Source organism: Sorex araneus, chromosome 1 (genome assembly GCF_027595985.1).
Source record: "Sorex araneus isolate mSorAra2 chromosome 1, mSorAra2.pri, whole genome shotgun sequence".
Classification (NCBI taxonomy): domain Eukaryota; kingdom Metazoa; phylum Chordata; class Mammalia; order Eulipotyphla; family Soricidae; genus Sorex; species Sorex araneus.
Genome location: NC_073302.1, coordinates 92,989,473 through 93,011,539, shown reverse-complemented (window position 1 = coordinate 93,011,539; position 22,067 = coordinate 92,989,473). Strand labels below are relative to the sequence as shown.

Here is a 22,067-nt window from a genome sequence, read left to right as displayed (position 1 = left end):
ATATAGTCCCCCAGGCATGGCCAGGAATAATTCCTGATTGCAAAGCCGGGAGTAAGCCACACCACTGGATGTGGCCCCAAAAACTATATAAATAAATAACAAAATAGACAAAATGACACCCTGAAATACTATAGTATTATAGAATCCAGAGAGATTATAGTAGGTAGGCACTTGTGTTGCATGCACCTACCCTTGGTTTGATCCCCAGAACCACATATAGTCCTCTGAGCCCCACCAAGAATGATACTTGAGCACAGATCCAGGAGTAAGCCCTGAGCACGGCGGGGAGTAGTCCAAACACCAAAAATAAAACAAAAATAAAAAAGCAACAAAACTCAAAATATACTAACCAATGATAATATTTTTCAAAACTTACTTCAAATCTTTGAGTCTTTATGGGTCCTGGGATTCCAAAGATTTAAATGGAAAGTCCATTAATGGGGCAAAAGAGGGTTCAGCACTGCATTACCAGAGTGATCCTGTTGGTTCCCAGTACTGCAGTGACTGAGCAACTCCACACCTCAGGCCCTACATTGAAACCAAGGCCACATGTCTCCAGGACTCCAGGATTAGCCACAGACTCCATGAACACTGCTTCGAAACCACAAGTCATTAACCTAGTAGTAGCTGGAAAACTAACTAAACTTAAGGTGGAAACTATTGCTTAACCTAGTTGAGCAGAAGCGCACTGACACTGATGGAATTGTTCTTTTAAATTCAAACTGTGACTGATTATCATATGTAAAAGTTAACTGCTCTAGTAGCATCTAAAAATATACAAAATAGAACTAAAACAGTTTGTTATCTGTGCGAATTCTTAATAGCTACCCTTAATTGTAGTCTGCCAAAAACCACAATTTTAAATGAGTCAGTCTGGAATTTCCTGGTCAACATTGGTGAGATAATGTGTATTACAATCCCCTGACATCCATTACGACCCCTGACTTCCCCTAAGGAAGGTGGCTTTGCCTGAAATAACATTCTAATATGTTTTAGACTGGTGATATTCGATCTTTTTATACTCGCACAAGGCACTGATCCCAGGCCAGTTGTGAAAACCACTGTCAGCTAAATTGCAACAAATTTTTAGAACAGTGTTTCTCAACTGGGAACCCTATGTCTGCTCTGTGAGCCCCCAAGATATTCCAAGGGACTACATGCGAAAACCACTGAGTAGGGAAGAGGTATTGTAGGAGATTAGGGGACCAACTGTTAGATTGGGGGGAAGGGGTTCAAGAGGGAAACAAGGTTAGAAGGAACCTTAACAGTTGGGAAAATATTGAGAAACATTATTTCTTATCCTATTCCCTTCTTCCTGTGAGACAGATGCTGTTGAGTTTACGTATCACTTGCAAAATCCATTCTACCTTCACATTTATCAGGGTTAATTCTGTTCTCTCCTCTTTTCTTTTAACAGTGTGACGGCAATACTCCTATTGATGAAGACTCCAGAGGATTCTAGTACACCCACCTGAGAAACGGCACCACACTTCACTGTTTTGTTTAGTTTTAGTCCAACTAAGCCCTTGCTTGCCCAAAGAAGCCAGTGAGTTCTGTTGTGGCATGCCATGGGCTTTGCTGAGAGAATTTGACATTCACAGTTAACAACAGCACATATCTACTATTCTACTTTTATTCTTCCCTACTCCTTGCCTTTTCCTATATTTCTCTCCAAGCTACCATTGCATCCATTCATCCCTTTTCTGCCTGTGTTTTCCCCAAGATCAATTTCCTTCCTACCCTTTCCAGAACTCCTTGCTCCAGATGTGCTCAGTCCCTTCTACTTGCCCTGAAATTTCTAGCTTTATGAACTCATTCTGGCAGCTGCACTTTCCGGACCCGTCTCCTGTTCACCTTGAATGCCCTAGCCCGGTTCTAAACTCCTCCCTACATGAATCCAAGGTCCACCCCTTTGTCTTCCTTCCCAGAACATTCTCTCCCAGCCTTTCCTAGGTACAGTTACTGCCTAGGATTCTACCAGCGTCTGCAGATCTCTGTGGTTAGATCCCTCAGGCTGATTCCTCCCTGGGACCTGCAAGACTGCCATTGCAGGTGAGCCTCCCAAAACCTCATTGTAATTGGGCTGCGTGCGTGAGTTGATCTATTTAGCAAATTGTTTTCCCGAAGGGTCTTAACCTGGAATGCCCTGCCTAGGTCTTTCAGAAAATGCACCCACCTTTCCTCGAAACATTTGGATTTAATTGCTCTAGGCAAGATGTGAATATGGTTACCAGCCCCTCAGAAAAGTCTGCTGCTTATGTGTTCAAATTTGGCAATTGTTAGAAAAACTTAAGCTTAGTATATGTTCTGCTTCCTTCACTCATTTCAGAAGGGGCTTGCATGTACCTGGAATCTTTGATGGTGGGGTTATATATCCTTAGGAAGCCTTCAAGCTCCTAACTCATAGTCCTTGTTTATTCCCACTAATATATCAGAAACAGAATGTACTTTTAGAATTCCTGAGGAATTTGGCGATTTTCAGTGTCTTGAAAAATGCCCAAAAGAATTTCATTACAAAATAAAAAACACCCTAGAAGGGCTCAGGCTAAAAAGGAACCCAAGGTGATAGCATACTATTAAATCACATCTGTGGGTGAATGATTAACTGGAATGGAAACTGGCAAAATACTTTTTCAGCCTAACTAACTCAGTTCTGTACACTCAGGAAACTACTATATTTTCTTTTCTAGATTTGCTAATTAGGAGTTGGAGATAGCCTTCAAAGTCTTCTGGGCAGAAAGGATAATTTTACAAGTGAAGAAATTGAGGCCAAGAGATATAGTGGCTTAATGAAATTCCCACAATTAAATAAGAGAGGAAGGTGGAAAACCCAATAATTTTTCAGGGCTTGAACCTTCTTCCAATACAGCCACTCTACCTATTAACACTTTGTTTTGAAATTCTTCTAGTATCTGTTAATGTGCAAACAGGCAGTGGTCAAGGACCCAAAAGAAGTGAAATTTTATGGAGTAAAAGAGCAATTGTTATAGACAAATTATTGGTGTTTGGTATTAAGTTCAAAAACATGGGTTTGAAAAGCAAGTGAAGGTTAGTAATTAACGTTGGAGCTGGCACATAATAATAGTAAAATTAAAAGTCATCATTATTATTAATGATTAGGCTTTATGTAATTATCATATTATATGAGAAAAAATGCCAATGTAGCCCTCATCTGTTTTCTTTCTAATGGGGGGGGGAAGACGTTTCATATATTGTACCTGTTGCATTGTTTAGAGACAAACTTTTTTTTAAAATCTGTATTTGGATTTTTTCCGTAAAAACTCCAATTTTCACTAGATTTTTATTAAAGTATCATTGCATATAACATTATATACGTTTCATATCTGCATAATTGAAAATCAGATCATGTGTCTTGTTTGTTCTGAGATCTACCCTCTGCCCCCAACCTTTAAAGATTCCCTTTCCTTGACTCATTAATATTTGGTAGTAGAGCTCAAAAATTCTTTATTATTTTGTTTAATCAACTTATTTTTAATTTTTAAATCTGTAAGCTCATACAAGTGGAATCATAGGCTTGACTTTTTACACTAGAGTTCATTTCAATTAACTTTTTTTTTATTGAATCACCATAACAGTTTAAAAGTTTTCAGGTTTAAGTCTCAGTCATACAACGATCAAACACCCATCCCTTCACCAGTGCACATGTTCCACCACCAAGAACCCCAGTATTACTCCCCCACCCCCACCCTGCCTGTGTGACAGATGATTTTCACTTTACTCTCTACTTTGATTACATTCAATTTTGGACAGAAAACCCACTATTATTATTTGGAATTTCCCCCCCCAACAATCAGACCTGCCGAAAAGGCATCATTAGATAATTTATTTTCTGTTGCTGGTAATGAACAGCATATGATGTCGCTTGGCTGCGACAGTGGCCACGTGGTTTTGTAGTATGGTATTTTAGTAATTAAGTCCAGAGGTATTTCTGCCAGCAACCGCTGCATTTCAAGATTGGTTTGTGTTCCTCTGGGATCATGGGCATTCAGGAGCAAAAGAACCATTCATGGGTGACTGCTTAGGGTCTAGTTGGGCAGGGAAAAGGACCAGTTCGGCCATCCCCATCGCGAGATTTCCCGCATGCCCCATCACTGCAATCTCCTACCTCTGTGTCCAATTGGCTCTGAAAGCTGGTGGTTGCCATGCTGCTGCAAAGGGGAAAAGGCTGAGGGACAAAAACCCTTCCCCTCCCGGGGCTGCATGGAGCCATAGCTTAGTTCACAGTCCAGGAGCAGTTGACAGTAATTCAGGATGTTAACATTTCTTGACTATTATAAATGCACTAATTCACTTTGCCACCAGCAATATCCCTAGGGCTTCCCTTCTCTCCACATCCTCTATAATTTATTTTGTTATTTCCTCTTGTTTAGTAGCATTATTATCATAGATAGGTAATGATGTCTCTTGTTTTGGTTTGTATGTCCCCAATAATAAGAGATGATCGGTATCCTTCCATGTGCCATTTAGATGTCTTATGTCTTCTTTGGAGAGCTGAAATGGAAACACAGTGGGTAGGGTGTTTGCTTTGCACGTGGTTGACCTAGGTTCGGTTCCTCTGCCCCTCTCGGAGAGTCTGGCAAGCTACTGAGATTATCTCACCAGCACAGCAGAGCCTCGCAAGCTCACTGTGGCGTGTTCGATATGCCAAAAACAGTAACAAAAGTTCCACAATGGAGACATTACTGGTGCCCACTTGAGCAAATTTATGAGCAACAGCATGACAGTGACAGTGACAGATGTCGTCTTTGGAGAAGTACATATTTAGATATTCTGTTTCTCTGGGGATGGTTGTGCATGGAGCAGATCTGATCTGGGTGCCACTCGCATCAGTGCTGCACTAACTGGACCAGGTGCTCCATGCTAGAACATGGCAGTGAGGAGCTTCTTAGGGGCAGTGCTGCAGCCAAGTGGCAAGTTATCGGTGATGTAAAGGGAAACAGGCCAAGATATTTCTGAGATGCTGCTACCAATAGAGGTGGGAAGGGAAGCTTTAGGTCAGTAAGCAGAGCAGCTGGGAGTTGACCAGGAACAGAGCACAACAAAACCAGTTGGAACCTGCCAGTCCCCTGTACCTATGTTCCACTGCTTATTTGGTGAGTGGGGGAGGTGGGATGCTTCAGTCTGGGAAACCCTGACTACTCTTACTGGTACTCAGCCAACAGGTCAGATGGATGCTGGAAGATACCAGGGCCATCATTATAGTGGTAAGGGATCTTTAGTGCTACAGGGGCAGTGTTAGTGGGTGCAGGGGGCTGGGAAGGGAAGGGCATAAAGTGCATAGGATTGAATTTGAATCCTTGCACATGTGAGGCATGAGCCACAACTTTTGAGATATCTTCCTGGTCTCCCATCATTTCTAACTTTCTGCTTTCAATCACTGTAGGGTCCTAAGGGTTTTTGTATATTTTGAAAATTAAGCCCTTGTTGGACAAATGGTGTGCAAGTATTTTTTACCAGTCTGTGGAATATATTTTTATTTTGAGGCAGTTTTCTATTGCTATGTAAAAGCTATTGCAATCTCATCTGTTTTTGCTTTTGTTTCAATTTCTAGTGGAATGAAATCTCCAAACAGATCTCTAAGAATGATATCAGGGAACATATCACATGCATTCTCTTTGTATTTTATGACTTTAGGTCTTCCTACATTGAAGTCTTTAATCCATCTTTAACTAAGTATTAAATATGGTGCTAGACTATGGCCTATTTTCATTATCTTGCCAGTGGCTCTCCAGTTTTCTCAGTACAATTTTTAAAAGAGAATTTCCTTGCTCCATCATAGACTATTAATCCTTTTATTCATGCATTAGCTTTCCATTGTGTGGTCTTACTGCTCTCACTTATTTCCTATTGATCTCTTTGTATTTTTATTGCAATCTATACTGCTTTATTACTGCTACTTTGTACTATACATTGACATAAGAGAGCATGGTATCTATGTATTATGATATATGTGTTATTTTCCCACTATGGCATAATTTTGATATTGGATGTCTTTTATAGTTTCAAATAAATTTCATAATTAATAAAAAAGTTCAATGAAGAGTTTTGGGGGATTTCAATGTGAATCTCATTGAATCTGCACATTGCTTTAGATACTATCCATTATAGTTTTTGAATTTAGAAAAAATAATTTATTAAAGTAAAAGAGGGTAAAAGAGGCAGGGATGTTGCCAGGTTATGGGAGGTTACTTGAGCAGGATCAGAGAAAGTTGAAACCATTCCACCTTTTGACAAATCAGGGTGTCAGCATTTCTTTCTTGAATTCAAAGGAGAAGGGCTGTGTAAAAAATACAAACGCGTGAGTGTGCACGAAAGGGGGATATGTGTGTGTGTGTTGTTCGTGGGCTCTCGGGGCAGCAGTCTCTCTCTCTCTTGCCGCTTACGTTCGGTGCTCTCGAGTCGCTGTGTATGGACCAGATTGAGATGGCTCCTCCTTGTGATAAGCTTCTGCGTGTGCCAGTGTGCTCTCTTCTTTCTGTCTCTCCGATTCTGTCTCTGTAGTCTTTCCTCTGGTCTCTTCTGACCTCTCTCTGTCTCTGTTGTCTCTCCTCTGGTCTCTTCTGACCTCTCTCTGTCTCTGTTGTCTCTCCTCTGGTCTCTTTTGATCTCTATTCTTCTGATCTCTCTCTCCGGAGCCTTTCTGCTTCAGTGTCTGGAGCCTCACTCTCTCTCTCACTTCTGACTCTGACTCTGATTCTGATTCTCACTCGCTTTGTGTTCTTTCTTTCCCCTGCTTCTGGCTCCGATGACTCCCTGATTCTCGTTCACACTGTGCGCTGCTTCTGTGTCTTCTCTCTTGCTTCTGTGTCTTCTCCCCCACTTCTCCTACAGTCTTAGTTTATATAGCAATCACATAGGGTGGTGGCACAAAGGTGGATTGAACATTAACAAATCAAAAAAGAGGGGTAAGACCACTCCTCCAAGAGATTAACAAAAATCTCATTTGAGAAGATTACTCCAGATTACTAGGACATCTGCTCAAGGGTGGGATCCAAATAAGGGTATGTCGCTTTCTTCTTTCCTCAGTTACTAATCCACTTAAATAGTTGTAGTAAATCTACTTCTAATATTTCTAGCAATGTCATTTTGTATGAGCATAGTAAGAGATATAAATTTAAAGTTTGGTTCTTCCGGAGGACATTCACTATATATTCCAGACCACAGTCCTCAGGTCAGGTTAGTCTTTCTAACCCCAGCAAGGTCCTAGTCTTGTCGTTACTTTTGGATCATGACAGCATTTGTCTATGACTATTGTCAACTTATAGTTAAGTATTGTGGCGTTTTGGCCTGGCCCATTTCGATGCCAGGGTAGCTCACAGCTTGCCCTGGGTCCATTCTGTCCCTCCTCGGGACACTGCCTTTGGGGTACTAGGCACTAGGCAACTGAGTTGAGAAAGCAGATGCTCAAGAGTAAATATTATTGGATCAATCAGCTCCCATGTTACAAAGCATAATATTAACTGTCTTCCTGTGTCCATACATAAAGGGCATTGCTTTAAGGTAAACTAAGTTTCCTGCAGCAAGACTGAAAGGACAAACCCCATGTTATCTTACAGGGCTGGTAAAGCAGAAATGAGAGTATCGATTTCATTACCTTCTTTTTTCTGGTCATCTAGACTATTCAGTCATCCAGTTATTGGGTATGGACTAGGTCATCCAGGTTATCAGACACCACCTTTACTTGACCCATTTTATGGCATTCTATGCCAATATTTCTTAGGGCCATATTTCTCATTTCATTCTACAAACTTCCCCTGCCCCTTTTATCTCTCCTTTATTTGGCAGTTAGCTCCAGTTATGGCAGGGAATGGGAGTAAAAAGGGGTCTGTCCATGAACACCTGACTTCTCTGTGGAAGTCAGATGGAATGTCCAATCTGCGCTGCTTCAGAATCTGTAGCTTAAAGAATTTTGAGCAAGCAACATTTTTTAAAGGTGTTTAAGAGGTATAAACCAAACACTTTATTTTGGGTAAGAAATAGAAGACCTAAAACCATGTAATGCTCAATCCCCATCCTTGAAGTAGTTCTTGGATTTGCTCTTTGATTGGTGGGTTCAGACTCAGTAATTCAAAGTGCTTACCCCCTTGTAATGTGACTCAAACATGCAGAGAAGGGTGTGGATATTTCTTTAGAGGAGTAGGAAAGTGGGGTATTATGACATTTTAATTGTGCTATTTTTTCTATTCCATAACTACAGTGTATCTTTCTATCACTTTGTGTTTTCTTCTATTTCCTTCAATAATGACTTAGTTTCCTATGTACAATTATTTTTCCATTCTTAGGTCAAATTTATTCTAAAGGTTTTAATTTTAATTCAACTGTAACTAAAATTGTGCTAATGATTCATCTTTCTGCTAGCTCATTACTTGCATATATAAAAGCAACACCCTTTTGTACATTTTTTTTATTTGTCTTTTGTTTTGGGCCGCTTTCCACATGCTCAGGCCGAGCCTCACACATGAGTGAACATATTCCTGGATCGCAATACATCATCATAAAGGGGAAGATGTACATATATATGTATATATGTGTATATATATACATATATGTATATATGCCTCTCAGAGAGCACAGTAAGCTACCCAGCAAGTATCCTGCCATATACAAGAGCTTGGCAAGCTCCTTGTGGCATATTTGATATGCCAAATATAGTAACAATAGCAGGTCTCATTCCCCTGACCCTGAAAAAGCCTCCAATATGGCACCATTGGGAAGGACGAGTAAGGAGAGGCTGCTAAAATCTCAGGGCTGGGATCAATGGAGATGTTACTGGCGCCGGCTCAAGTAAATTGATGAACAACAGGATGGCAGTGATAGTGATTATTTGGGGGAAAACACTGGCATTGCTCAAGGGTTACACCTGACTCTGTGCTCAGGACTTATTCCTGGCAGTTCTCAGGGACCCATATGGGATGCCAGAAACTAACTTCAGGGTTGGTTGCATGCAAAGCAAACACACTATTCCACTGTTCTATTTCTCTGGCCCTCATACATATTAATTTTTAAGCCAGCTACATTACCCTATTCATTATTTATTATAGCATTTTAGAAATAGAGTCTTTTGTATTTTATAAGTATATCACATACTCAATAAATAATGGCAGTTTAACCTTCTCTTTTATTTTGGCCACACCCAACCGCACTCAGGACTTACTCCTGGCTCTGTGTTCAGGAATAACTCCTGGTGCGGTTCAGGGGATAATATGCTGCACCAGAGATAAAAATTAAGTAAGTCAGTGACATGCAAGGCAAGTGCTGAACTTACTGCGCCATCTCTCTGGACTTAGTTTCTTCCTTTCAAATTAAATTTATTTCACATTTTTCTTTTGGGGGATGTGAAAAAAATAAAATAGATCAGGATATTTATATTGCTTAGTGAGTGTACTTTCTACCAATGGCACTAGTTTTAGTAAGTAATTGAGGAGTATGAGTAATTTTATTTATTTATTTATTTATTTATTTTTGCTTTTTGGGTCACACCTGGCAATGCACAGGGGTCACTCTTGGCTCTGCACTCAGGAATTACCCCTGGCGGTGCTCAGGGGACCATATGGGATGCTGGGAATCGAACCCGGGTTGGCCGCGTGCAAGGCAAACGCCCTACCCGCTGTGCTATCGCTCCAGCCCTAATTTTATTTTAAAGGAGATAAGTATTTTATAGTTCGTCTACAGTTTGTATAAAATGCATTATTTAACCAAAAATATTCTGCTTGTGTATGAGAATGTTTCTTTGTTTAGGTTATAAACAAACAAAATCAATAGGAAAGAATTGAACTCAAGGTCATATATCATGAATATAATAGAAAAAGTAAAATAAGCCCCAAGGCCTCTTTTTAACTTTTATTTTACTTCCTCTTATTTTTCAAACTTGCTTTCAGTTTCTCAAGGTCTCTTAGAGGATCAAAGTTTCCCAAATCTTATTTCCATTTTATATATTTTAAAAACCCGCATCTTATATTTCTGTAGATCTAGCTAAAATGACTTTTTATATTTCCAATTTCATATTCTTAAAAGAGTCATTTGGGGTCAGTGATCAATCCTTGGTTCCATCACTGGTGTCTGTGTGAAACAGGTCTATATTAGCAGAATGACAGCTTCAGAAAAATCACTTTTACAGGCAGGAGGGAAATCCAAGAATAGGCATGACAGATATCTACTAATTTTTTTGAAATTTATCATGTACTTCTTCATAATTATTTCCACTTGATGTTCAAATGAATTCATACCATTTGGTACTCTAGCACATTCAAACTTCTAGCTTTGCTTTTTTAGTTCTCACATTGACTTGTGAGATTTTGTTTTTCCTTTTTGGATCACACCCGGCGATGCACAGGGGTTAATCCTGGCTCTGCACTCAGGAATTACCCCTGGCAATGCTCAGGGGACCATATGGGAAGCTGGGAATCGAACCCGGGTCGACCGCGTGCAAGGCAAACGCCCTACCCGCTGTGCTATTGCTCCAGCCCAACTTGTGAGATTTTTTATTTTTAATGCTTGACATTGGTGGAAGTGAAGAGTGATTCTCTAAAATTTGCTTAAAAAAATTTTTTTTTGAGTTGGTAGATAAGACAACCAGAATACTCTCAGAGTTAGTAACACGATGGAAATTCTCCAACTAAGGAGTATGGAATTTTCTTCCACGTAGAAAGATATTCTATCAATCGGAAAAACACCTAATTTTTATCACCAGTGTTCTATATTGAGTTGTTCTATTTTTCATTCTATTATGTCAGTAACTGATGTGAAAAGATTTGGTCTGGTTTTTAAACTAATAGAATTGGAATAAAGGTGCAATACAATTGGAAGAGTTTTGTTTGCCATCATGGTGACTTCCTTGGTTAAATAATAGCTTTCAGTTAACCTTAAAAATATACTTTAAAAAATAATAGTGCTTCATGGTCCCCTAAGAACTGCTTCTGGCAGGCTGAGGTGAGTTGTAGCCCCAGTGGTACTTTTGACACTCTTGTTTCTTTCCACAGGGCAGGGCTGGAAGGTAGGGGCTAGTAAAAGTATATCCCAGGGAAGTTGAGCATGTGGGGTGTGGAAAAGCACAGAGATGAGCAGAACTCCATCTGCTGCTGCTTCTCTGTCCAGGGACTGCAGCCCTGGGAGGGATCTGAATGTGTGATTGTGTTGCAGGAGCCAGCCAGAAGGGTGGTACAGCTTCTGGGACCAGGGCTCCCCTCCACCCACCCTGGCTATGTGAATGGGCTGTTGACAGGGAGGAGTCGTGGCCAGTATACAGTGACCAGATCAGACTGTTGATTTTCTCCCTTAGCCCGGGTTTGATTCCTCCGTCCCTCTTGGAGTGCCCGGCAAGCTACCGAGAGTATCCCACCCGCACGGCAGAGCCTGGTAAGCTACTGTGGCATATTCAATATGCCAAAAACAGTAACAAGTCTCACGATGGAGACATTACTGGTGACTGCTCGAGCAAATCGATGAGCAACGGGATGACAGTGATACAGTGGTACAGTGACCGAGATAAAGATTATTTAGTCAATGTTTAAAATGATAATGATAACTTTCATATTTTCTGTTTTAGATGCTTTATCCACCAAAATGATATTCAACGTGGCAGTCAATTCTGGAGATCTGAGCACTTCTCTCATCGTTTTTGTGGTAGTGTTTGTGATCGTGAGAGCACTGGGGAGCAAGGGTAGAAAGCAGGGCTTCCCTCCGGGACCACGCGCGTTGCCCATCCTCGGGAATCTCCTCCAGCTCGGAGACTACCCTTACCTCACATTTATGGAAATGAGAAAGAAGTACGGGGATGTCTTTCTGATCAGACTCGGCATGGTGCCTGTCGTGGTGGTTAACGGAATGGAAACAGTGAAGCAAGTATTATTGAAGGATGGAGAGAAATTCGCAGGCAGACCGAAAATGCACACATTTTCCTTCCTGGCAGAAGGCAAGAGTCTTTCATTCTCAGTCAACTACGGAGAGAGTTGGAAACTGCAGAAGAAAATTGCCTCTAATTCTCTAAGAACCTTTTCTAAAGCAGAAGCAAAATCCTCCTCCTGCTCTTGCTTACTGGAAGAGCATGTCCTGGAGGAAGTTTCTGAGCTCATCAGCATTTTTGAAAAGCTGACTTCCGAAAACGGCAGCTTTGATCCCAGAAACGCTATCACCTGTGCCGTAGCCAACATTGTCTGTGCCCTTTGCTTTGGCAAAAGGTATGATCACAGTGATGAGGAGTTTCTTAGAATAGTGAAGACGAATGATGACATTCTCAAGGCATCCAGTGCAGCTAATCCTGCTGATTTCATACCATGTTTCCGCTACCTTCCATTGCCCATTGTAAATGGTCCCCGGAAGTTTTATCGGGCCTTGAATCAATTTATTTCACTACATGTACGAGATCATTACACTACATATGATAAGGTAAATATTAAAATTTACACTACGACAAAATATATTTGAAATGCAAAAGATGATGGTAAAATGCATTTACCACCCAGAGATTTGTACATGTTCCTCCTTGTTTATTTTACTGATTTTGTTATAATAAATCATATTCAGGCTATGAGTAAACATATTGTCAGTGAGATTATAAAGTTGTGTAATTAGTCCTCATCTAGGAATTCCCACAGCTCTAAATTAATGAGTTCTTGGAATTCCTCTAATATGTGTTTAAACTACATAGTATGATTATGAAACTATCCATGGTAACTTTTATGTTATATAGTTTTATTTTCTTGGAGAACCAAACCAAATGACATCTAAGAACAAGACATCTCATTATTTAAAAGTATCAATATCTTTTTTCAAAAAGTTTTGAATATTTATAAGGAATATTCTATTGAAAGCTTGTACTTATACTCACTCCTCACTGAGTTCCTGTACTATTAGAATTGAATTTTTAGATCGTAACACATGTAAAAATGTTCTCCAGATGGCAAACAAGGACTTCTCTTGTGTGTGTTGATTTTGTTTCATTTCTTTTTAAAATTATTTTTTAATTGTATCATCATGAATTAAAATTTTACAAATATATTTATGATTGAGTTCCAGGTGTATATTGTTCCAACACCAAGCACTTCACTAGTGATAAATGGACTTTCCGTATGAGAATATTGAAATGTTTTGCTCACTATTTGATGGTTAAGTGTAATAGTAAAGTTTTGTTTCTTGAAACAAGTCACTAGAATCAATTCTAATTCTTTGGGTCAATTTAATGCAGTCGCAGCATTAGGAGAAAAGGCCGTAAAAAAATTGATGATTGAGTATATCAAGAGTAAGTAACAGATTTTTCTCCAGTGAAAAGGAAAGGGCAGAAAATATGTTTCAAATAATCAAACAGAAACTGTAAATCAATTAGAGCAAGTAAAACAATTTATAAAGTTTATGAACTTTTCTTCCTAATCCCTCACCTACCCCAATCCCATTTCAGTCCTCAAGGTGATCAGAGTAAAATGCAATATGTTTGGAAACCTCTTATTATATTGATTGTGTAGCAATTTATCCATAACAATCGATCTAATTATTTTAAATATGCTTGTGAAGATAGCTAGTCTTTTTGTTGATAGAAAGCATCTTTAAAGAAATAGCTGAGCTCAATAATTTGATTTTCTAGTCTACACTCTTAAGATTAAATATTATCATCAGTGGGCAAAACTAGTATAAAATAAACATATAAAATAGCATACTTAAACTCCTATATAAATATAAGGTATGAAACAATGTATTTCGTATATATATGCTTCATATTTATATGTTAATTTGTTTCATTTCAAAGTGCCAGGTGATACTACTCTTGAATTAAAATTATATGTAACATCAAATGCAGATGAGAATGAATAATAATGCTAAGGGTTTTCTCCTCAGGACCACATCCGAGACATTACTGATGCTCTTATTAGTACGTGCCAAAACAAATATTCTTCAAAAAAAGCCACTTTAAATGATGATGAAGTTATCAGCGTTGTGAATGACATCTTTGGAGCTGGTATGTGAGCGGATTCATCAACATGTAAATCAAATAAAAATTAATTGAAGGGGCTGGAGTGATAGCACAGCGGGTGGGGCATTTGCCTTGCACGTGGCTGACCCAGGTTCAATTCCCAGCATCCCATATGGTCCCCTGAGCACTGCCAGGGGTAATTCCTGAGTGCAGAGCCAGGAGTAACCCCTGTGCATTGCCGGGTGTGACCACCCCCCCAAAAAAAAAGCAAAAAAAAAATTAATTGAAATTTTTTTCTTCTTTACTGATATAGTTTTTCCCCCTTTAGAACTTTACTTCTTTTAGTGTTGTTTCCTTCATGAATTTGATCTGATTATTAAAGCATGTGATATTATACCTTCTTTCCATATCATTCAGAAAATTTTATTTCCTTGTAATATTCTAAGCAGTGTTCAGGGGACCCAGGGGTCATTCCTGGGCATACTTGCCAACAAGGTGGGGCAGTTCCATTCAGCTAGATGTGTTCTGCCTTAGTCCTGCAGTGCTGGGAACAACCAGACCAGAGCCACTGAGAAGTTCTTGACTGTGTTGACCCTCAGGGTCACTCCATCAGTGCTTGGGGTGGGGATTCCAGACCTTCCCTGGCTCCTGGGGACTCCGGTGGGGCAAGGGTTTGAGCTGAGTCCTCGTATGTGCACTCATGTGCACTTGACCCATGAGCTGACCCCTCCCAAAAATATTTTCCTCCCACAAGTAGAGTCTTGAGTTAAACACAGTCCCAAATTCATGTGTATTAACATTACTATTCACATATTCCTGGCCTTGCTCAGAAACGCTTTTAAATCCCACATCAAACTCCTGGTTCCTTGTTCCAGTTATTGATATTTATTCCTAATTGGTATAAATATTTCCCTTTTTGTTTTCATGTATGATTGTAAAATTGTACTTGTGTTGTAATGCATTACCATATTTCTTATCATGAATTCTAATTTACACAGATGTCATTGATATTTATAAGTTAATCTAGTTTTAACTTTTTTCTCATGAAGGCCTATATTTTTTTCAATCTGATCATGATTTTCAGGTATAGTTTTAATTTGCTACTTCTGGTAGGTGTATAATAACCAAAGGTAGGTACCCCAATATTTTATCTTCTACTGTGTCTAGAACAGACACCCGAGTTGTTCACAGCACTACCCTGCAAATACAATGTTGAAAGGGAATATTTTGCTAACATACAATGACCAATTTTGCACATCAACTTGTCTTTCTTTGAATTACAATCCTGTTCTAAAAGGAGACGTTCTGTTTCACCTAAAAAGAATTTCAAGTTTCTCAAATGTTACCAAAAAACATTTGCAGAATGATTTATTATCAATTTATACGTCTACCATGCTACTAGTATATTTAAATTTCATTATTAGTTTTTAATCACTTTTACTTCACCAATTTCTTATAGTTCCTGTAATATATTTGAGTGCACAGAGCAAATTCCCATTGGTAGAACATCACCAACTAAATATTAATGGTGTTATTTATTTTTTAATTCTTTTTAAACTTATTTCTTCCTTTAATTCTTTTTATTTCTTTTTATATTTTTTTTGAGACAGGGGTAGATTATCCCAAAGCCCCTGTGCTCAGTGGCTTGGGCCACTCCTGGTGATACTCAGGAAACAGGACCTGATGGTTTCCAGTTTGGACCCAATGGTGGCGCTGTGGTGCCAGGAGCTTCCATGGTGTCTCCCAGCAGAGATAACAGAGATAAGCACCAGCATTAGTCCATCATCCACAGCTAGCAGAGTCCACCAGATGGTGCTTAGAGGGATCTCTGGGACTACTCTGTGGGTAGTGATGCCAGTGATCAATCTCTGGGCTCACATTTCTGACCTATGTGTTATCTTTTGAGCCACTCTGGTTTTTTCCTTCATTTTAAAAAAAACATTTATTGGCTTTTGGGTTCATCCCTGAATAGATGCTCCTCCATAGATGGTCCTAAGTTTTCTTTCCAGGGTGATATGTTTTCTTTTCCTTTTCTTCTTATAAATATGCCCCTTCGCCTCCCCTTGACCACATCTATGCATTCATTATTTTAATAATGATGTGAGTTTCACAGATGCATTTGATATGTCATATAAATACTTTACTTAGCATTTATTTTGCTTAATTAATGTTAGAATTTGTTTGAGCACGGGAACCAAAACATGAGACACTTGGTTTATCTGTGTATCTATGTATCTATGTATCTATCTATCTTTATATATGTATCTATGTATCTATCTATCTATCTATCTATGGGCGTTCATGTAGATATACATGAATGCATACATATTCATGTATATGTGAATATATATATACATATATATTCAGCAGATTTCCGAAATGAAATTCTAAGTCAGAAGAGAATGACATGCTCTTTGCAAGGTACTAAATTGAAAGACTTCCAATAAAGAATGCTTCATCCAGCTGAGTTATCACCCACATTCAAAGCAGCAATAATGAGCTTTTCAGACAATAGAAGTTAAGGAAAGTCATTCCCGATAACTAAATCTGTTCTCTAAGAAATAATAATGTCTTCTTCAAAAGGAAGTTTTAAAAACTGCACTGAAAGTAGTAAGATATGTTTAAAATCATGCAGCCATTAGAGAAAGTTATTTTTTTCTTTTTGTCTACAATATGAATGGAATTAGAGGTTGCTGTAGTAATTGAAATAAAACCAAAGGAGGACAAATATTAAATGATCTTACACACTGGGGGTGGACTTGATATATCATTGTACCTTTAAATTATATAAAGATTCACATTCACATTATGGTAACTGACTAGAAAATAAGGTGAAAAAATTATTTGAACAAAAGAAGTACAAAATATATAAATCATTTTCTCACCTGACCAAACTGTTATAGAATTTATAATTGATTTCAAATAAGAACAATAAATTAGTAAAATATAAGCTTCCACATGTGCCTACAATCTTATTAGGGATGCATAATAGTTTATTAGATGAAAATGGTGAACTCTAAACCACAGATTTTAGTGGATCAGAGCTACCATTTATTAATATTTGTAGTTCCATGTTTAACTTTTCAAATTGGTCATAAGAATTCATATGATTTTTCCTTTGATTATAGCCAGGCTCTCATAAAGCAATTTATTATAAGGTCAATTTTTAGATAATCTACTAAAATAAATGTAGGTTAAGTCTTTAATACAAAACAAATTTACAATGATTAAAATATGAATCCTGTTATTTATTCGGATAGTCCTAGGTTTTGAGATAATGTTCAGTGCTTACAACATTCGCAGTTTGGGTTTTCATGTATCATTTGTACCTTTTATGTGTCTTTGGGGGGCTAGAAATAGATTAAAAATATCCTGAATACCCCATTTTTGTAGTCTATACTCTAGACAATATAATTAACAGCTTCATTTGTGTAACTTACATTTTAGGGTAATTTCTTTTTGTATAAAATTTTGATAAAAATCTTATGTATTGAAAATGGTAGAAGACACTGGATCTGTTAGAAATTTTTATGCTTGGTGGTTCAACAAGATTACATTCCCACTAAGAGTGCATAAGGCTTTTAGTTTCTCACCAACTTTGCCAACATTTGTTGATATCTGTACTCTTCTAAGTGGCTAGTCTTACAAATAAGAGGTAGTCCCTATATTTTCAAATAAATTTTAATGTGTTATTATTTTAGTGTGATTTTATTAATGTGTGATCATATTTAGGACCCATCCCCTAATTCTAATTCTTAGCATTGAAATATAAAATGAAATAAGCTATTTTCTGCTAATATTTTTACATGATATTTTATCTCATTTATTTTTTTAGGATTTGAGACAGTATCAACATGTCTATATTGGAGCTTTCTTTATTTGATACAGTATCCAGAAATCCAAGTCAAAATTCAAGAAGAAATTGGTAATATGCTTTCTGCAGGAAATATAATTCTTACAGTCATTATTTTTCTTATTAAATTAAAAAAAGTTTATTTCAGGTGCAAAAATTGGACTGAAATCACCCACATTTGAAGACAGGAAAATTTTACCCTATACAGAAGCCTTCATTACTGAAGTATTCAGACATGCTTCCTTTATTCCTTTAACCATTCCTCATTGGTAAGTTATGATACTTCTTTGAAACAGCAACCAATTAGCAGCTGGGAAAGAGGAATCTTAGACATTAAAATACTTTAAGTGCCTTGAGATTTCTATACATTGATATTATGGAATAACATTTTAAATAGTATTTTATTTTAAAATCTTCTAATAAAATGTACAGAGAAAATGGCATTCTATGTGAATATTTTTTAGAATTAAGCAGTATCATTAACTTTCATTTTTTGTGTACTAATTAAGGAGAGAGAAGAATATAAAAATTCCAAACAGTAGGTAATCCACCCAATATTTAATTATTGAATGTCATTAGAATTTACTTAATTTCTTCCTATGAGCAACCATATTTGCTCATGTGATTTTATTTTTAGTAACTTAAAATTTACTTGTTACTTGATTAGAGATATAAGTGTTGAAACAAATATACTAAACACAATATTCATCTATAGATATTTCCAAATTAACTGAACCTTATGCCAGATAGCAGATCACACATGATTGTCAGTATAGATTAAGTAGATAAGTTTTTAAAAATATGTACATAGAGAACAAATGTTCTGGTAGTTTAAAATGCTCTCATCTCATGTAATTAGTATAAAAATTAAATTCCCTGAGCTTTTTTTTCAATCTTTAAAGTAAAAACAAAGAAACAATAAAAGGAAATGTCTCTCACACAGAAAGTTGTTATAGCCATGTGGAAATTGACACAGCAATATGTAAGGTGTGGGGTAGCACATAGCTGGGATCTCAAAAGTCTAAATAATTAACTGAGGAGAATCATGATCAGACAATGAGTTGAATTTTGCCTTTCCGCCTTTCCAGTTTGTTCTATCTATATTCACACATGATGCATCTATTTAAGGCATCTTGTGCCCTTTTGATCTTCTTTCTGTTGAATCACTTCTATTTTTAATTTTTTGGTTTTATTAATGATCAGATATTTTTAAAAAATAACCCTTCCATACCTATGAGTTTCATAATGTGACTTCGGGTGCTTCATAAAAGCATATGATCTATAGCTTTACTAAATAATTAGTAGCCTGGAAGCCACACCACATTTTCATATTATTAAGATGGCATGAGATTGATCAACTGTGTTAGGGTTCTAAAAACAAATATGAAAGGCCGGATAGAGAGTAGAGGAAGGAGGTACTTGTACTACATATAGCTGTGGTTCAGATCCCCGGGACCCCAATCTCCAGCCCCAGAGCACTGCCAAGAGTCAATTCTGAGCTCAGAGCCAGGAATAGCCTCTCAATACTGTCAGATAAAGCCCAAACACATCCTCAAACAAAAACAAATCAAGAACAAATTTGAAACAGCCTTGACAGGGGGAAATATGTCTTGGGTAATAAGGATTTGTTATGTTACTAAGAATGAAGAAATAATGTGTTCAAAAGAAAAAGAAAAAATGTTTTGGCCAATTATAGTAGAGAGAGTCAAAAAAATTTCCCCAAACACAAAAGGCAGCTATATGTGTTGTTTAAGACTATTCTATTTTTCCACACCTGAAGTTTACTGCTTTCCACTCAAATCAATAGAAAATCAAAAAGCAGAAGGCATGTTAGAATGAATTTTTAAAGTAAAATGGTTGTTAAATCATTATCATCATCATCATCATCATCATCATCATCATCATCATCATCGTCATCATCATCATCATCATCCCGTTGATCATCGAATTTCTCGAGTGGTCTCAGTAATGTCTCCATTCATCCTAGCCCTGAGATTTTAGAAGCCTCTCTTTACTCATTCTTCCCAACGTTAAATAATTTTATAAAAAGTCAGAAAAAGTTCTGCTCTTACGTATTACATACACATAATTGAGAGAACAAACTGTACTCAAATGTTCGGTGCATATTTTGTCCTTAAAAGTTATGTGTAGGGGCTAGAGATATAGTGCAGAGGTACGGCACTTGCTCTGCATGTGGCTGACCTAGGTTCTATCCCCAGCACTGCATATAGTCCCAGGAATTATCCCAGGTCACAGAGCCAGAAATAAGCCTTGGGTACCACCAGGTATGACCCCCAAACTAAACAATAGAAAGTAACAAGTTTTTAAATAATTATCCAAGTCAAAGTTATTTGTAGTTGGATTTTCGACACCCTGTGCTCTAGCACCAATCCCACCACCAGTGGCAGCTTCTCTCCGCCAGAGTTCCCGGGTTCCCTCCTACACATTTCCCTCCAGCCTGACACCTTGACTGGCACAATTTAAGTTTTTTGTTAAAATTTAGATGTCATGTTTTCATCGTTGTTGACTCCATGGCTTGGATATTTAGTTGTGCCACTCCTTTCCACCACTCAGATAACAGTTCCCCCTTGACACCTGCCCCTACCCCGTTGCTTCCTGTCTGTCTCCTTTTCCTCACTCCCTCTCTCTTCTTCTCTGTCTGTGTCCTTCCTGTACTCTGGGCTCAAGGGTGATCTAGGCACCTGTGTTTAAAACATTACATTCCCTCATCCAGTTATTTCAAATGTCACGTATAAGTGAGATCATCCTATGTTTATCCTTCTTCTTCTGACTTATTTAATTTAATAAGACTACCTTCCAGTTCCAACCTCATTACAAGAAATTGCATGATTTCATCATTCCTTAAAGCTGTGTAATATTTAATTCATTGTGTATATATACCACATCTTTACAATCTACTTACAAAGTGTCCAATGATTTAAAAAACAATAAATTTTACATAAATACTTCCATATATCAATTTTCAGGAATATATGTAGAGAATTATAATTATTACATTTATATGTTGAACCCTTTATTAAAATAGTCACTTTTAGATTTTGATATCAGTAAAGCTGAATTTTGTGTCAGTGTTCCATAAAATAGGGGCATGTAACTTTTTTATTTAGAAAAGGAGTTTAGCAAGCAAATCCATGAGAGAGTTGTGGACTCTCACATGAGGGAGTATATGGATGCCAGTGGCTAACCATAGAAAGATGTTCGCCTTCCCATAAATGGGTTCTTTCCTAAATGTCCCTTCTCCTTGGTGAATTTGTGAGGCACTCAATAAACAATGTCTGTGCTTTTTGCCAAAATTTATTCTCAGTTGCAAGACAAATTGTCTGAGAGCCAGGAAGATGGTTCAGTGGCTCACAAGGTACCATCAGCAAAGCAAGATATAAGGCTAAAAAGGAGAATGTTTGTTCTAGTAGCAATTTTAAAAATGTATTTACTTTCCACAACCCTTCTAGACGCAATATATAGAGCCCAAATAACTTTAGTAAATACATCAACTAAAATACCTCACAGTAGATGAGATTTACTTTACATTTCACCATTAGCAGTGTCTAGAATTCAGATTTTCTAATTCCAACTATGCCGTTCCTTTTACCAAGGACTAAAAGATATTATGTTTTCTTTTTTTTCTTACCAGTTAGCAAATTTTAAAAACATATTGAGTACAAAGAAGCTATCTTATAATTTCCTTAATAATGTCTTCATAGTTATTAGACTTATTCTGTGATAGAAATAGTGTGACAATTTTCTAATGAGATTTAACTTTAATAATGCCTTCGGTACATTAAATGTTAAGTATAATTAATAAATGTAAAAAATAGTAAATTACTAGTTTGGCAGTAGTTGAAAGCTGTTTTAGTTGGTAAAAAAATGAAGATTTATAAAGATGCTAAGCCATGACCATTGTTTTAAAAGATTTTAATAAAAAGTTTGGGATTTGTGGGAGACAGTTTTGGGATGAATTTTTGAGGATACAGTTTAATGTTGTATTTTGCTCCCTAGCACTACAGTAGACACTACTCTGAACGGATATTTTATTCCCAAGAAAACTTGCACCTTTATCAATATGTATCAAGTAAATCATGATGAGTAAGTTGCCCAAATTATTCCTTGGTTGCTTATTTATTAATCTGAGAATGACTGTATCCTTCTCACTTTGTTTTGGGCCACACCATGCCATATTCAGGGTTTACTCTTGACTCTGTACTAAGGAATCACTTCTAGTAGACTTTGGGGGTGGAGCACAGGGGGTACCAGGGATCAAATCACGGTGGA

At 37.5% G+C, this 22,067-nt stretch overlaps 1 protein-coding gene across 2 annotated transcripts in view; it reads left to right on the top strand.

Moving 5' to 3' along the window:
- The window catches only part of ANXA1 (annexin A1), a 190,630-nt gene that overhangs the window by 25,272 nt on the left and 143,291 nt on the right, over positions 1–22,067 (top strand). Inside the window, exons 2-8 of one of the 2 annotated variants that reach the window (XM_055141731.1) lie at positions 1,418–2,052; positions 11,300–11,376; positions 11,567–12,405; positions 13,849–13,969; positions 17,760–17,849; positions 17,926–18,046; positions 21,795–21,881. In XM_055141731.1, coding sequence (XP_054997706.1) covers positions 1,892–2,052; positions 11,300–11,376; positions 11,567–12,405; positions 13,849–13,969; positions 17,760–17,849; positions 17,926–18,046; positions 21,795–21,881 — 1,496 coding nt within the window. In that variant the 5' untranslated portion in view covers positions 1,418–1,891. Of the gene's footprint in view, positions 1–1,417; positions 2,053–11,299; positions 11,377–11,566; positions 12,406–13,848; positions 13,970–17,759; positions 17,850–17,925; positions 18,047–21,794; positions 21,882–22,067 lie in introns of those variants that run through there. The other variant, XM_055141738.1, reaches the window with a different exon arrangement.